We start from the raw sequence: 18,136 nt of genomic DNA, 5'->3' as shown, positions 1-18,136 counted from the left end.
GAAATATGATGATGTTGGATTTTCAGATCTTTTGAGAATAGCGTCAATATACATCATGTCCCAGTGTCAACATACAAAAATTTACCAGGGAGTAGACCAGACCAAAATAAGATTAAAATTCTTATAAAATATTTTTCTGCGATGCACTCTCACTGAGTTACAGGGCGTTGTTTAGAAAAAAAATAATAACTTTCCGCAATAACTCAAAAACCCTTTCAGGGATTTAAGTAATTTTTGGGTGAAGTGTACATCTATTAAAGGTCATTAAAACTACATGGTGCTTATTTCGATCTGACGCCAGGGGCGGCCGAGGCCAACTTGTCCTCAAGGTTATGTCTTCATAACTTTGCACATCCTAGTTTTATGTAATTTGATTAAGTTTTCCTGAATCTGCAATCGATTCTGAACAAAAAATGTGCCCTAGTTTCATAGCTCAAAAATGAACCCTTTTAGAGTAAATTGGGTCCAAAGTATCGCTTGTATTAATTCGTAGAAAAATGCATGTAAAGATTTTATTTGTTGTTATCTAGTAGGTACCTGTCATTATAAAAAACAAAGTTGTTTACAAGCGTACATTTCAAAATTAATTACGGTACTCGAATTACGAGAAATTAAGTTTACAAAACAACAAGATATTAAGTATTATCAAATTTTAGCCTTCACAGCACGTATTCCAACAAGTTTTCCAAAGAGTCCGTGAGACCGGGACTGTTAAAATTGGAAATACCAGAATAAGAGGTAATTTGGAAGATGCAAGCATTTTAGAAGAAAATGCAATAGCTACTGTTGTTGATGGTTCTTCCACCAGTGTCCGAAGAATATTAACGCAAGTAGGTATTCCACGAAGCAGCGTCTGGAGAATTTTAAACCGAGAAGAACTGCACCAATACCACCTATATAAAATACAAACTTTGCATCCTAGTGATTCCGAAAATAGGATACAATTTTGCAGGTGGTTGTTAGAAAATATCGATAATGACGAAAATTTCCATCAAAAGATATTGTGGAGCGATGAAACTATCTTTACGAGGAATGCTATAAATAAAATGTTTGATCCATTGAAAATCCGAATGTGATATGACTCTCCACGTTTCAAAGAAGATTCTCCATAAATGCTTGAGGAGAAATCTTCAATGAAGTCATTCTGCCCCTTCAAATTATTGTAGACCGTTTGAATTCAGAGATACACGAATTTTTTAGAAAATATTGTTGACGGCGTACTAGATGACGTTCCTTTAGCTTTGCGAAATCAAATGTACTACCAACAAGATAGAGCACCTACTCGTAACGGAAGACAGGATACTAGGACACCCTGTATAGCAAAACTACTTCTTTTCTTTAAAATGTTTCATTGGAATTCCTCGAAACAATAGATCTAGATTCTCTACGATACAGACAAAATCATGGGGAAAAGTAACAATTTTCATCAAATAGGACTGCTGTAGTTATATTACCCTATGATAAGGATGGCGCTGCTAAAAGTGTCAAAAGTGGTTTAAATGAAAAACTACAATACCTTGGATTTAATCGCAACTTCACTAATAACGAATCGCAAGCTGAAATCATCTGGTATCTACGTCATCATATACTGTGTACCTCTTTTTTGTAAAAAATAATCAAAAACAAAAAATTACGATATGTTACACGTTTAATGAAATCATTGAACAAAAAAAAAATGAGAAACGAGCTTGGGAAACTAGTTGGTTGTTGGAAAATGTTTGTGTTTAAAACTTTTGTTTTTCATCCTAGATAGAAAAGAAAAAACACAAATGTAATTGTATTTTGTATAAATGTTTGTTCACAAAAGTTTGTAAACAGTTTTTATACACGTTTCTGAACGTTTGCGGGTAGAAATGTGTAGATTTGGAGTAAGCTCTAATTGAAAGCAACATTTGAGTTTTGTGGGATTTTCTGTATAGAAAACGTTGTGGCGGTGCAAATCAGCGTTCGTAGAAACAAAAATTCCTATTTAGCAACACAGTAGTTATATCCGCAACTGTAAGGGAAACTGATGTTTAAAAGGTTAACGAGCCAATAAAATGTGGTATAACGTTCGTTATAGTTCATTAAACGAGCTGTTAATTTTAATGAAATGTAAACCTTGATTTTCCGTAGCGGCATAAATGGCACTATGTTTGAACTTCTCGGATAAGCGCGCGAAATGGGTAACAAGGGGATGTTATTATAACAGATTATTAAATTTATACGACACTCTTAGTGATAATGACGATTTAGTTGATTATAATTTGCATCGAAGAATAATAATTTGATACAAGATAAGATTTCAGTAATAATTCATTAATTTAATTTGGAGAAAATGTATGGCTTAAAGTTTTAGGAAATGTTCTTGTTCGAAGATGATCTCAAAACTACTAAATAAGATACACCGCTAGATAAATGATTGTTTAGTGTTTATTTAAATTATTTAGTGGACATAGCTTTGAAATTGCCAGACTGCTTTAAATAGTGCAGCAAAATATGGTTCAGTTGTTGGATGGTGATAATATCTTTCTTGGTTTTAATGTTATGTCCATCTGAATGAAAATAAATTTTATTATAAAGGTAATTAGGGGTTTTTATATAAATTTATTGATGATAGAGATAATGGTTTGTAATTTTAATCGATTATTCATCTTATGCGTATTAAGTTTATGAGAGATATTCCCTATGCCTTATTTCAAATATACATATATCTTATGCATGAGTTTCGAGTCGTCTGTATTATTTTTCATTTGTATATCCAAACGTTGGATAAACAGGAGCACAAAATAGGAAAATAGATAAAACAAAGCTTTCACATTGTAAGGTCTTGATTTTTACTGATAATTAGTATATAAAAACAGATAATGTTACTTCGATATATTTTCTATAATTTTAAGATCTGAATTAATGTTTTCAGCAGCATCGTCAACATTATTTCTGTTGATAAATGCAGTTGCTTGCTTATGTGAACTACACTATTCTAGCCCGCTACAAAGATTTTTATATAAATACAAGATAACAATGGTCCTAAAATTGAACCCTGAGATACTCCTACATTGAGAATATGTTCACCTGAAAGTTTGTTTTTTATTTTGAACTTTTGAGTACAACTTTTCGTATATTTTGATATTGAAGTAGTTGTATTTGCACCAAGCCCAATAAAACGAAAAATTGCTTGTCCTTAGTAAAACCTAGCAGTACATGACATCTAAAAACCTGTTTTAAATGGGGTGTTTGCAATTTTTTCAGACATTACTTTAAAATAAATTATAGCAAAAAATTGATTCGAATTTTTTGTTTTTAGATATTGTTATTTAGCTTACAATTAAAAAAATGTAAAAGTTATTATTTGTGCCATTTGTTAATAGGAAGTTTAAATAAAGTTTCATATCTTCTTCTTTATTTACAAATAATTATTGAAAAACAATTCCTGCTATAAATATTTCTAATCTAATATCCACCTCGGGATTTCTCTCTTCAACGATACTGTATCGGCAGAAACTTCCAAGGGGCAATTTACAAATCATCAGCAGACGGACGATATCTTTGCTGATTGCTAACCAGAGCAACAAACGAAAAAAATAAACAACTACGCCCGTAGTTGCAGATCGCGTTATCTGCTGAAACAATCGTTACCTGCGGCGAGGTGACCTACTGCGATTTTTCCTACTGTTTCCTACACCAAAGGCGTCAGAAGAATAATATCTGTACGACCGCAAGCGCGCAAAACCGTTGTCGACAGTTAGCTAGGGCCCCGATCCAGCTGCGGAGCAGATGTAATTACTAATATTTTACGATTGCAGACGATCTATGTTGCAACGTGCTTGATATTTCAAAGGTGAAGGCAGCAGTTGCATGCCCATATCTCGACGTTCTCTTGCCTGCATCTGCGTGAATATAATAACGTGGAGGCAAAGGTAAAGAGACAAAAATGAGTGTAACTGGTGAACCAAATATTGTTTTGCCCGTGTTGGGTTTGATGGTTGGGTTGATCTCTTGTGTTGTTTTATCAGGTTACATCTTTTTATCTATTATTTATATTCTACACAACAGTGGCGGTTTGTTAGGGTCGGCATGCCGATCCTGCATATTGAAATGCGCAATGCAGATTTCGTACATTTTATCAGAGAATAATAATTACCTAATCACCTAATAAACCCGTTTATATTTTGTGCTCCTATCAGGCATCAAATATTGTTTTCAGGAGTACGTAAAAAAATTGGAGTATATTTTAACTTTTGTAAACTGTAAATGTACTTAATTCGAATATAAAACAATCCTCATTAGTACAATTTAAAACGATCCTCAGGCATTTTTATTTAAATTTTCGGAAAAAGCTATTACAGACACAACAACAATTTGACAACTAACTTGACAAATGTCAAGTTATTTTAATTGTTTTTGGAGTGTTTCTGGTCATGACCAATTTGATAACAGTCCGATACGAGAAAAAAAATCCAAAAAACAGAAAATTGCAAATATCTCTAAAAGTAGTAACGGCAACCCTAACAATGCTTATATGGATTGAAATAGATTTCAATCTGCATACGACAGAGTAAAAAATACAGGGTGTTCCATTTAAGTTAACAAAGTTATGGCTGTTTGTTTGAAGTTATTAAAATGTAACAGCAAAAATGAAACACCTAGTATTAAATGTGTTAATTCGTTGGCATACCATAATTTAGTGTTACCTTTGCCCTTTACATGTACCAAAAATCCACGTGATCACGATCATGGAAAAAGTTACTAGTATTTCCGCGGAATCTTGCATCTGTCAATTTTTTTCTTTAAAATTAATATCTCAAAATCTATAACTTCTACGTATAGGGAATATTTAATAAGTGACCCTAAAATTTAACATAGAATCCAAGAATGCAATAATATACAGGGTGTTCCATATAAAATAACAAAGTTTGTGGCATAAGCAGTATAAGCGGAAGTGCAACAGTTTTGAAAATATCTTCATTGAAATCAATAATTTCCAAGCATATTTCGCTTTTTTTTTCATGAGAAATTTGCAATTTTAGTTATTTCCTTTTTTAGTTTATTTTTCTTTAGTTTTGATGTCCGATAAAAATTTTACTGAGTTTTGCTAGTATATCTACAACTCATTGATTATTTGTATACCAATTCCATTAGTAAATACAATTATCTCTGGAAACAGCCTGTATATTATTTCTCAGCTATACATTAATGTAATTTATGTATCCAACTTAATTTTTTACAAAAAAAAATGTTCTCACTTTTATATTCGCTTTTGTTACAGTATTTAATAAAATTTGACAGTTTTCTTACCACAAGACCGCAAATCAATATGACAATGAAATCTTGGAGAAATTGAGAGAAATTATTTTCTGCACGAAAAAAATCAAGTTCTAGTAAAAATCGTCGCATTCTTTAGTTCTTTACTACAAACTAAGTGAACCATCCTAGACATAGCGCTAAACTAGTTCGAAATAATTTGCATACACAATAGAATCAGTTCAGGCATACCGACAATCCTTATCCACTTTTTTCCCATAAATAATCGGTGTTATTTTACACAAACTTTCAATAAATAACAGTTATTTGCATTGTAAATCAGTTGCTTTCCTATTCGATTTCATATCTCGCAGCCAAGCTAATCTACTTTGGAAAACCATGCCAAATAATAAAAATCAAGTTTATTAATTAGGAAACTGGACTAGTTAAGATATTGAATAATTAATTATTCAAATCTCGCAGGTAAAATGCATATGAATATGTAGTATGCATATCTAATAATCGGTGACAAATGTTTCACAACAATACTACTTCCTTATATTCTGGATAGGTAGATAGATATCTTAATCAATTAATTGAAAGAGGTTCAAAAATAATTATGTGCTTATCAGAACGCATTAATTGAAATACAACAACAATTCTGTATTAATACCGTTTCACATTAGAAATAGAATATTATTATTTTTCACTTAATAAAGACAACAATATTCAGGGCGAATTAAATAATATAATACTAGTCAGTAATTTTTTAAACATCTAGTCAATAATCTATTAAAAAACATTATCAAAATTATTTATTATCGCAGATCAAGCTTTCATATTAAAATATTCGAAAAAATACTAACATATTTCTTAATTATAAGTTATTCTACACAGTTGTTATCCACTTTTACACAATAAATTAAAACATATTATGCCATACCTAAAAGCTATTACACCTTCATCAAAATTGTCGTAAATGATTATAAAATACAACAGACTATAGAAACTAGAATGGTATGTTGTGAAAGCTTAACAACTACATATACTTATTTGAGCTATTAATTTAAATCACTTAATTAATCTTAGATATGCAAAATGTGAACCATTTTAAAACTGGAAACAACATCAATTTCTGTCAAAATAGAGAATGCAATTACTTTACGTAAGTTCTGGTTTAAAAAATCGAACAAGACTTCAGCAGCATTATTAATAATTGCTTTGTAACTGGGGCAAATAAGTATAATCACTATTTCTGTACACCGACTAAAATTTAAACATATAATCGTTAAATTAAAATACTTTAATTTGGTCCGATTGTTATTTAAACACAAGGTTAGATGAGACTACCTTTTTTGTATCCCTTGATTTTCTAGTACGAATAAGAACCGAAGTGGGGACGTGCCAGCTATACCGGCCACCTCTCGTTAGTCGAGTTCAGCCTCTGAACGACAGTGGGCGCTACTGTGTTTCTTTTATCGATTGCTTCTTAAACTGTCAGAAATTTTGACAATCCGACAGAAAGTACAGTGAAGTAAACAAATATGAGCGGAATAACGATAGAAAAAACGAAATATGAATGTGCCCAGCTACCTAAGAGGTGGCAAAGAGACGACGTATTGCGTAAAACAGGTCTATCAGTGGGTAAAGTCGATTTGTACTATAGTAGAGGTGTGAGAAACGATGCTTCCCTTGTGCCCCCAATACGACAGACTGCTTCTATATTCAAACAACCGGTCACCGTGTACAAAACCCAGGAAAGTAAAGTTAAAACAGACTACAAAAATGGTAATCAAGAGAAGCCCAAACAGCTCATGTGGGAGAAACGCTTGGAAGGGTTACGTGCCTGTGATGTGGATGGTTTCGAGTTCGAAGCTATGGAACTGCCGAAGGCCTTAAAACCTGTAGGGCCTAATGTAACTGAGGATACTATTATACAGAGCGTTGCTACAGCTCTGCATGTGTCTGCACAACCTGTTACGGGGCAGACTGGTTCGAAGAATTCACTCGAGAAGAATCCTGGTGTGTTTTTGGACCCAAAGCAGCCCCTGGTACACGCTGTTAATATTTCCGAGGATGATATCAAGAGGCAGGAAGATAGGGTTGCTGTGGCTAGGAGAAAGCTTCAGGAAGCTTTACGTTCTTAAGAAGCGTTTAATATTTAAGTGACATATCTAGTTAAGTTTTAATTTATGATTTGTACGATAAGTTTTCCAATATAAATTTTATATAAAGTTGATTATTTTTACTTATGTAAAAAGTTTCATATGGTTTCAGTTGTAATAAATTATTAAAAAACTAAAAATAACGTTACGACCAACATTTAAGGTTTAGTAATCGGTGAAATTTTAAAATTTTTATAAATTTATTACAAATTTATCTAGATCATAGGAATGTTTATAATATTCATCAGAATGGTTTACACTAAATCATTAAAATAAAAATCAAAATATGATTTAACTATATACATCATTATTTTGAGGATCCGATAATATTAATACCATACATACGTATGCAGTTAAATTCGAGTATATAAAAATTGTGAGTGGGTTTTTTATTCCAATTTTATATACATGAAATAAATTAAATTTGAACAAATATTGGTAACAATTTTAAATATTTTTTTAAATGAAAATTCAGAAAAAATTTGTACTTAATTTAAAAAAAAACAATCAACAGAGAAATTAAAAAATATATACTTGAAGACTAAACAGTCCATATTTCTATACTTTTACACATCGAGTTGTCAATATATTAACATTTCAAGTTACCTCAAGATAATTGTAAGCAAATAATCGTGAGAAACGTAATTTTAGTGCAATTTTACCAATCTTATGGTTAGTTATTTTCTCGCTAGTTGTTTATTTTGAGTGTTTACAGCTAATAATTAAATGACGCTTCGTTTCCTGTTAAGAAGTTCAAAATAAGAACGAATAAAATCGTTAGGTTCAGATATCACGCCGTCTGACCTGCAACTGTAGCCTGTTTGGCTCGCAGAGGCGTAGCAAGAGGGATGCGAAACATCACTAGAAAATGTTTAAAATATGCCCCTACAGAAGTTATGAATTTACATAAATTTAAACAACAAAAGTGGGTATCTATATTACTTAAAAAACATGGTCAAATATTCAATAAGACTAAATATTTTATTTATAGATTCATGAGCGTAATTTTCATAAAATCTCAAAGAAAGCGTATTAAGTATATATATCTTCATTTATTTGATCACTGATTCATTTCAGTATGAGTGAAAATTTCATACGCAATAAATTGAAAAGATAAATTTTAGACAAAGGAAAAAATGTGTTTTGATATTTGTTCAACAATTAAATATTATTACGTAAATATTGTTTTTTTTTAACGCCTTGTAATAACCGATAATATTTATTGTGTGTACTATACTGTATATCAAGGGTCGGCAACTGGCGGACCGCGGTCCAGGTCCGGACCGCGGAAGGTAAAATACTGGACCGCCAAAAATGTTTTGAAAGTATAAATTACTCAAATAAATTATTTAAAAAATGTTTTTTTTATGTTTGAGTGTCAACCTTATCATTTTTTCTAATATTTTACAATTGTGTGAGTGTTTTGAGTTCTTAATGGTTAGTAAGTAGATTAAATTTGAGTTTAAATGGACCTCGTTAAAAATTTTTAAAAGAATCCGGACCGCACCTAAAATTACTTGCCGACCCTTGCTGTATATTGTATGAAATTATAAAGTTATACACAACAAAATGCTTGTTATTTCCTTTTTTTTTCTAACTCATACTAAAATGGTAACTTCATACTAAAAAAAATATAGCTACAAACAAATATCTACAAGGAATAACATTTTTAATCACTTTTGCTGTAGAGTACGCCTCTGCGTGACTGTCTTGATTTACTACAGCAAATTGCCCTTGCAGTGTAGTCCGAAATATTGATGGTTAACGGTACAACTTCGGTCGCAGACATTTTTATCGCTTCCGAAACTAAACTGGGTTAAAGATGTACAACCGTTCCGATCAAGCAAATCGGTGTCTTTTCGGACTGGATTTGCTACATCTCTTTATACGATCTGATTCTGAGTTGGTGTTAAGCAATCCAAATAATATTTTTCTTTAGACGTTCTATATGAATACAACAACTATTACTTTTCGGTTTTAAAAAACATTTTTTAAAAATTTTATTCTCCTTTTTTGACACGATTTTTTTTTACTCTTTGATGCCAAAATTAGAAAAAGACAATACATACTTCGTTGTTTATGCAGCAAAATGGTATTTCATATTTGTACATGAAGAAAAATATTCAAATAAACCTGTGATGATATTTTTGTCCTAAGGACCTAAACAAATCTGAGAGATTGCCCACCGTCTTCTGGACACCTTTTATAATGGCAATTGAACAACCAGTCAAGCTTAGTAATTGAAGTACTAGAGCGCCTCTTCTTAAAAACACCGTCATTTTTATTTGAATTAAGCAGATTAATATTTTGAAAAAAAGAAGGGAAAAACTAGATAAAATGGGAAAATTGTAAAAAAAAAGAATAAAAAATTAAACAAACTCAAAATAAAACAACATTTTAACAAATATTTTCAAATCTCGAATTAATAGAGTTCAAGTTATAAAACTGTTATTTAAAACAATAAAAATCAATTCATTTTTCATGAGTTCTTTATGCCTAAAAATTATTTAGTGTTTTTTAACAAAAAAACTTGAGCTCAAAGACGAACACCACTTTGCAAATTCTATTAAAGGAAGATCTTCAAGTTCCATGTCTATAATGTTTCTCATTCCAGACTAACACTCTTTTAGCAGGGTGTATATCAATCTGGAAAACTAATTTTCAGGAAATTTTATAGATCTGGGAATATCAGGAAAATATGAGAGAATTTCTCTAAATTCCATGGAATATTTTTAAATTGCACTCATAAATAAAGCCGATTGGCCTTTATTTGTGAATGCTGGTATTGGATATACATCATTAATTTAGTTTAAAGCCTGGTACATTCAGTCGCCTACCGCGAAAATCCAATATTATTTATTTATTTTATTTTAATTTAATCTAGGTACCTTCAAAAGAGCAAAAACCATTTACTTGGCAGGCTATTTACACAAAGATAAAAAAATAACAATATTTTAGTCAATTTTGTCATCGTAGGACATAAATAGGTTTCGGTGAACTTCAATAAATTTGAATTCCACTAATAATTGTTTGTAACAAGTTTGAAAAAAATAACAACATTATTAATGTCAAGTAAAATAAAAATAAAATTAATTAGTTTTACAAATATATAGGTACTTATCAAAATAAAATATGGAAATATTTAAATTATTACCGACAACTAGACATTGGAAACTTTATGGCGACCATCAAATAAATAAATAGTAGGTAGTAATATACAGGGTTTCCCGAAATTCATGCAACAAAATTTGGTCATAGATTCTTAAGACAAATTTAGGGGACCCGTATTTTTTCTTTTTGCCAACTGACCCCCTCTTTCGGAGTTACAGCCCCCTGAAATCTGCCACTAAGAAGTCTTTTTTATATCTCAAAACCATGTTGTACGAGAATCACTAAATTTGGTACACAGGGGTTTTATAACATGTGGAATCTCACAGTGCTACGCTTTTTGGCGAGAAACCCCCTTAAGGCACTTTTTCGTGGACCCTCTTGTCTTTGGAACTAGAAAAATTTGGTCGCAAATTTGATTTTTTTAAAAATTATTAGTTAGCTAGAAAGGCATTGAATTTAGAAACTTTTTTCTTTTGACATTTGTTTCGTAAAACACAATGTTTTTGAGGAAAATGGCGAATCACAATATGCATTCGATCATATTTTGACATTTTTCTCGAAAACATTGCGTTTTACGAAAAAAGTATAAAGAAACAAAAAGTTTCTAAATTTAATGGCTTTCTAGTGGACTGATAAAATTTTTAAGAAATTTAAATATGCGACCAAATTTGTTTGGCTCCAAAGACAAGGGGGCCCACGAAAAATTGTCTTAAGGGGGTTCCCCGCCAAAAAAAACGTAGCACCATCAGATTCCACATGTCATAAAACCTGTGTACCAAATTTAGTGATTCTCGTATAACAAGGTTCTGAGATATAAAAAAAGACTCTTCTTAGGGGCGGACTTCAAGGGGCTGTAACTCCGAAAGAGGGGGCCACTAGGCAAAAATAAAAAATACGGCTCCCCTACATTTGTCTTAAGAATCCGTGACCAAATTTTGTTGCATGAATTTCGGGACGCCCTGTACAGGTATAATCTATATTATGTTAATAAGCGGCAATATGCGTTATAGTAGCAGAAATACGCTAAATTTGTTGTCAAGCTGTGTGCCGCTCTATGCTCACGATACACAATACTGACTGTCATAAAAACACATGCCATACACTCGACCAAGCAAAGCGTCAAACTCACACACACGCACAAACGGCAATAGCCAACGTCAAACCTGGATTTTTTACCGGCTCGCTAGGCAGACAGAGCAGGCCTTTTTTGGTATATGTATCGAATAAATTGATCGATGAGAAGCTTTAGATCAGGGGCAGACATATACATGTTATTGTGAAAAATGACAATTCACTTTTTTACTAATGTATACAACGCATATTATAAGTGTGAATGATGCTATTTTTAAACAATATGAGACAAAGCCTCTTTTAAAAAAAAAATGCCATGGGGCGGTTTATTTTCTAACGTAACACGAATTACTAACTAATGGCACGTTGAAAATACGTTTTATAAAAATATGTGTGTTTAACTGGGTTGCTTATACCTTCATTTTGGGACACCATAAATATACCACCACCCCCATTAAGTTTGTAATAACCTCTTAACAGTTTGATTAGCGTCAACACGGAACAACGTGGGTCGAAAGCAGTTCATTATTCAGGGGTATCGACTCCACCACCCTGAAACAATGCATACTTGCTCCCAGGTTTTTTCAACGGGTCTTCCGTTGCTTTTCTAGATGCGCTTTCCGTTTCACGGCAACGCGGCACTGCCCGGGCGGAAGTGTTTTCGCCTCACCTGCCTACGATAGCGGCCTCCACGTACGCAAATGTATGGGAGTTCCGCCCCCGGAACTTCTCAACCAAGAAAATTGGGTTTCGTTTTTAATAATGTATGCCTGCCGCAGTTTTTATCCAGACAGCTCGGAAAACTTTCTCGGAGGGAATTTTAATATTTACTTCTCTATTTTAAATTATTTGCTACCCACGAAGTTGGAGTTACAGTTAATTCGCGAATGCCTTTTTGAATTTTTTACCTAATTAGACATTTTCTTCCAGCACCTACATATTTTCACCATTCCAATTTTGTTTATTCAGAAATATAAAAATTAGAAGTAAAAATATTTTTAAATAATCATTTGACAGTTATTTTGTAGTTATCGGACTGATAAAATAAAAAATGGTAGTGACAAAAAAAAAGGATACTATTTTCCGAGAAATCGAATGATGTAATTAATTTTGAAAAAGAAAAATTTATTTGTTAAAAAATGCGACTGAAATTTTTTTTTCGAAAATTGATTTTTTTTAAATTCGTATTTTTTTAAAAATAATAGCTAGAGAAAAAGTGAAACAAGATTTTTAAGAAAAAACTACCCCCTATTGATAAAATGATATTATCGATTTTCCCCGGTATCTCGAATTTTTTGAAGTTGTGATTTTTGGCTCCTTTCCTGTAAACTGACATATTTTGCACTCTTTTGTATAAAAAAATTAATTTAAACAAAGTTATCCATAAATGTTGACAAATACATGTTGCAATAAAATTATAAAAAAAAATTATTAACAATAACTAAATAAACAATAGCCTATTCGACATGTAAAATGATGCGACAAAAATTGGAAAATTGCATTTCATTTCACTTTACTACTAGATTATGTGATATAAATTCAGCCACACGTTTACCCACGTTAAAGTCACACTAGTGCGAATTCGCACCGATCGGACTTTTAAACTCTCTAGTTTGGCCGACAACATCAGACTGTGGGCAGCTGTGGTGCGGCTCGACTCTTTGGGCTGTAGAAGAATGTAGCGTGGTGGTGGGAACAGTCAGCAGCTGCTACCTGAGAAATGCCAGCTGTTCGAAAAAAAGGTAGTGCGAATTCGCACTGGTGTGACCTTTGAGGGTAATCATAGATTTACTAAACTTAAATGCATTTTTTTTAAATGAATTATGTAAGTATTGTAATTAATTATATTAATTTCATTGCTTGAAAAACTAAAAATACTAATTTTTGTTTTTAAGTTTTGATTTTGAACTTCAAAAGTATCAGCACAGCTGTAAAATACATTAAAGTACATATATAGAAATGGCATCAGAAAGCTATCTAAGGTCACCTGGAAGTCATGTAAAGGACGTTTCAAGATCAAACTGAAGAAAATACTTGTATTGAATTTTTACCAGTGAGTGTATAAGTTTTTGGGCTCGCAGAATACCGTAACCCTAAAGGTCACCTTCAAGTCAATTCTAGGTCATTTCAAGATCAAACTAAAGGGCGGGGGGTGAACTTAATTCGAGGATAGCTTAGCCCTACAAGTCACTTTTAGGTAAAGTCGAAATCATTTTAAGGTCAAAGTAAAGAAAATCCCTTTCACGAATGTCAACCTGTAAGTATGTATGTTTTTCAGGTCGCTGAACCTGAATTCGGGGATAGCATACCCTATAAGGTCACCTGCGGGGCTGGAATTGAGATTAAGTCAATTGCAATTACCTTGACTTGATTTCCAGGGTAAAAAATTTAGCTCTGGTATTTTAAATTTAAAAAAAAAATTATCTATCGGAACCAGAATAAAAGTTTAATAGTGCAAACTAAAGCTGTATATGTAACGCACCAATTTTATATAGCGGGAATGAAAAACGTTTTTAATTTTGTAGGTTTACCCACAGGTTTAAGAAATTTATATTGTATTTTCAATAATATTATAGCTTTAAACTTGAATTGAAGGTTATTATTCGATCCTTAATAAGGTATCCTTATTTTTGACAACCATGAAGATTTTTTATGTTTTTAAACTTTTACAATCTTTTAAAAAACACACAAGAAGTAATACGTAAGTAACAAATTTTAATAAAATTTAACGTTTAATAAAAAAAAAAACAGTGATTAGTTACTATTTGGTTACGATAGAACTAAACAAAGCCCAAACTGCATAGTATATATACGCTACTCCCACTCCGTCTTTCGTCGCTGCGCAACGGTAACCATGACCACCGTGGTAAACACTTTACATATTTAGGAGTGACCTACGCGAAGCCCACGTATTCAGAGTTTTTCAAACGAATTTTGCAAGTCGAGTTAAATTGACTGCATTTTACAAATTTAACATTTCCTTTTTAATGTGTTTCATAAGACTAATCTATTTAATTTTCTTGATGAAATTGTAAATTATCGTTTTGTACAACATAATATGTACATGTACATTGTACCAAGTTGAAAATTTTCAAAACATAGGCCTTATAGGAGCCAGCCATATTTGGCTCAGGTGTATTACAACAATTTTTTATTAAATCCGAATCTTGTGGCAAGAAATAACGTTAGATTGTACAGATGTGATTTGAAACATGCCGTTACCATCAAAATGAACACGCGTCCTACCCGCTGCTTTGATATATCGTTCCTGTAAGGCCGTTTTTGTCAATTTGGGGGTGATAAATTGGTAGCACAAGAAGGATTCGGGTCTATTCTTCAATTTTAGCAAATTTATAGCTAAATCTAGAGACCGGTCCCAGGGGGCTCCCAGCTGGGTCGAGAAAATTACGAAGTTTCACTTTGGAAAAGGGTTTTCATTAAAAGTTCTGCATTCAATACTGGCTCAGTTCTTATCGTTTGTTAACTGAAGGTCTTTCTAATTTAAACTCGCACAGAAACTGATCCCCAGAATCATCTTTTAATTTGTTAGCTTTGCTTATCAATATTTACAGCCTACAGGATGAAAGAAAAGTTTCAATTAGAAATTACCTTGCATTTTTAGTTGTGCTATTTAGAAATGGTGCATAATTAAAGTTAATGAACTATAGTCTGTTTAGAAATGAAAGAGAGTAATAAAAGCTCATTATGTATGCAAATCGTAAATAAATGTAGTACTGGTGCTTATATTCAAGATTTTTATATTATGTATTTTCCGTATAGATGAGGTCTGCTTTTAACAAAACTTTGTGCGATCGGACTGTACTAAATTGTAGCAGGTAGCTAAAATTTAATCCCCGACAATCCGTCTTTGTCTATGCCGCTTCAATTTCTCGGTCCATTTCTCTTATAAGTAAACAATATAAAAACAGCATTTCAAAACATGAGGCTACTTTAAGCATCATAACCGGGTTAAGAGGGTTTTTAGTAATTCAAATAAAATTATTCAATATTATTATCAAAATATTTATTTAAATTTAATGAATAGACTTTTATTCCACACAAAAATATATGTATTTTGAAAATTCAAATTATGGTGAGTAAATGTAGTGTTGTATAAATGTACAATAAAGAAAATAAAAAAGTAGGTATATTAAAATTCATCCTCTGAATATTCTGATGAATTATCTTCGTCTCCTAGATTGATAACGATAGGTTCCACAGTAACGTCAATTAAATTATCGAGTTCCCACATTTTCTCCTCTTCTTTTTGTACATGATGTATACATCTTTGCCAGTTATCTGCAGTTACTCGTTCCAAGGAATTTTTTAACAAAATTTTCACGTCACTTAATTTAAACGTCGTATTATTTCGCGCTACATCTCCTTTTACCTGCGCCCAGACTAATTCGATTGGGTTAAGTTCACAGTGATAAGGTGGTAACCGTAGTACCGTTATTTGGCGATTTGTTGCCATTTCATCGATAACATATTTTTTCTGATCTTTATTAAGATTGACAAGTGTCAAAAGTTCCTTTTTCACCATATTTGTTTCAAAAGAAATGTTTTTTCCGGATAACCATTGAATTATATCGGCTTTCCTCCAAGCAGTCGTAGGCGTCCGCTCGGTCTGCCGTGAATGGTAACTGGCATTATCCATGACAATTACAGACCCCGGAGGAATAAGATCCAACATCTGTGTAAAATACTCTTCGAAAACATCTGCGTTCATGTCTTCGTGATAGTCACCTGTATTTTTAGATTCAAATAAAAGTAAACCGCCATCTACAAAACCACTGGCACTACCTATATGTGTCACTATTAATCTTCGCCCTTTACCTGAAGGTGCCTTGAACCCTGTTGAAAGTCCATCCAAAAATGCTTGTCGAAAACTTTTTACATTTTTATCTTGCCATACTTTTGTTACAGTATATCCCTCGTTGACCCAAGTTTCGTCTAGATAATAAATATTCCTCCCTTCGTCACGGAATTTTCTAATTGATCTTAAGTAGGATCTTCGCCAACAAATAATTTCATCTTTATCGATAAGAACTGACTTCCTGTTCTGCTTTTCCCAGCAAAAATTCAACTCTCGTAAGACGGCCCATAATTTGCTTCTACTGATTTTTGGCAAATCGTTGTCCTCTGAAAGTTCACTTAAAATTTTGTTTAGCGTTGGTATTTCTTTTTTAAAATAAAATGAGTGTACTTTTCTGCGAATGACATTTTTGAAGAAATCATCTATAACGACTTTTGACCTCCCTGTAGATGATTTTGGGGGATTTACAGTATCTTGTTCATTTTTTGTTTCCTTTAAAAGTCTGTAGATAGTCGATTTTCCAATCCCTGTCATTTTTGTTAGCATTAGTGTTACCCGATAATTACCTGAAACGAAATATTACCACGCCCATGGCCGGTTCTTATCTCGGGGTTTTATTACTCTCTTTCATTTCCAAACAGACTATAGTATTTTGAAAATTTTGCTGAACCAGTCACTGTAAATAAGTCAATATGGGCACTGCCGATCTATATCACTTAATTGAAACTATTTTTTACATATTGCACTACACATTTTCAGGATTATAATTGAAACTTACACAAGCAGACACGGTATGTACCGCCACGATTTACCGCAACGAAAGATACATATCTTCGAATATGTATTATTCTGTTCCATTTGTGTCTATTGTTGTTACGGAATCGGCCAGATGGTTTAGATTTAATTGGACTGGGGGAGGTGGGACGAACTTTCGCAGATAGTATCGACTAAATACAATTCTGCGAACGGTTCGAGTGAGAAGTTTTCATGTCGAGTTATAATTTCTGAGGGAACTAGTTAAAACTTCGCGCAGCGATTACTGAAATGAAAGTAATTGTATTAATTTCTCATATCGCAGGAAAAGAATCGAAAAGAATTGGGCCACTTTTTACAAGCGCAACGTATTTTATTTATCATAAAACAATGTATATATAGTCATTATTTCATTCTTTACCACATCTTCCGACTATGACTAAGAACAAGGTATTATTTATTTTGCCGTATTCCAAATTCCAAGAGGATTTCAAATATTCGCTTAACTTTCCAATCGGGATCACGAAGCTGTACCACAGGTGCTAATCGTCACTAAACTAGGGACCCATGTCTATGTCAGAGGGAACTCTGTTTCGACCGGAGTTCTTTACGAAGCTCCCACTCGCTCGCAAACACCAGAACGGCAGCAGAAACACGACCTGAGGCCGATGCTGTCGGCAGAGCAGAAATAGAAAATTCACCTCATTTCGGATTTCGAAAAATAAAAACTCCGAAAAGTGCGAAATTCGAACTGGGAAACCGCAATTCAGAATTACAATATCACGTCAGACTACAAGTCCATTACTTTCCAGGCGACTACAATCCAGAGATTAGTCCAATCGGGTTAGACTTTTTTCGAGAACTAATTAAAAGAGGGTATAGGTATTATTAATCAAACATTTTCGGAAGGGTGTCAGGATATTAGGGCAATAGTTTGAGACCAGTTGCCGGTTGCGAAACATTGTTTAAATTATCAAAGAAAACTCGAAAAACCGGT

At 32.7% G+C, this 18,136-nt stretch overlaps 1 protein-coding gene across 1 annotated transcript; it reads left to right on the top strand.

The window, feature by feature from the left end:
* The first annotated feature begins 6,675 nt into the window (after positions 1-6,675).
* Positions 6,676-7,418, top strand: LOC108903718 (methyl-CpG-binding domain protein 2-like). The gene has a single exon (XM_018706002.1). The coding sequence runs from the start codon at positions 6,768-6,770 to the stop codon at positions 7,368-7,370; it is 603 nt and encodes a 200-aa protein (XP_018561518.1). The 5' UTR covers positions 6,676-6,767; the 3' UTR covers positions 7,371-7,418.
* The last annotated feature ends 10,718 nt before the right edge of the window (positions 7,419-18,136 follow it).

This window comes from Anoplophora glabripennis, unplaced genomic scaffold, assembly GCF_000390285.2.
Source record: "Anoplophora glabripennis isolate ALB-LARVAE unplaced genomic scaffold, Agla_2.0 scaffold10, whole genome shotgun sequence".
NCBI classification, from domain to species: Eukaryota; Metazoa; Arthropoda; class Insecta; order Coleoptera; family Cerambycidae; genus Anoplophora; species Anoplophora glabripennis.
Note: the sequence above shows the minus strand (reverse complement) of the source record. Positions and strands in the feature narration are given on the sequence as shown.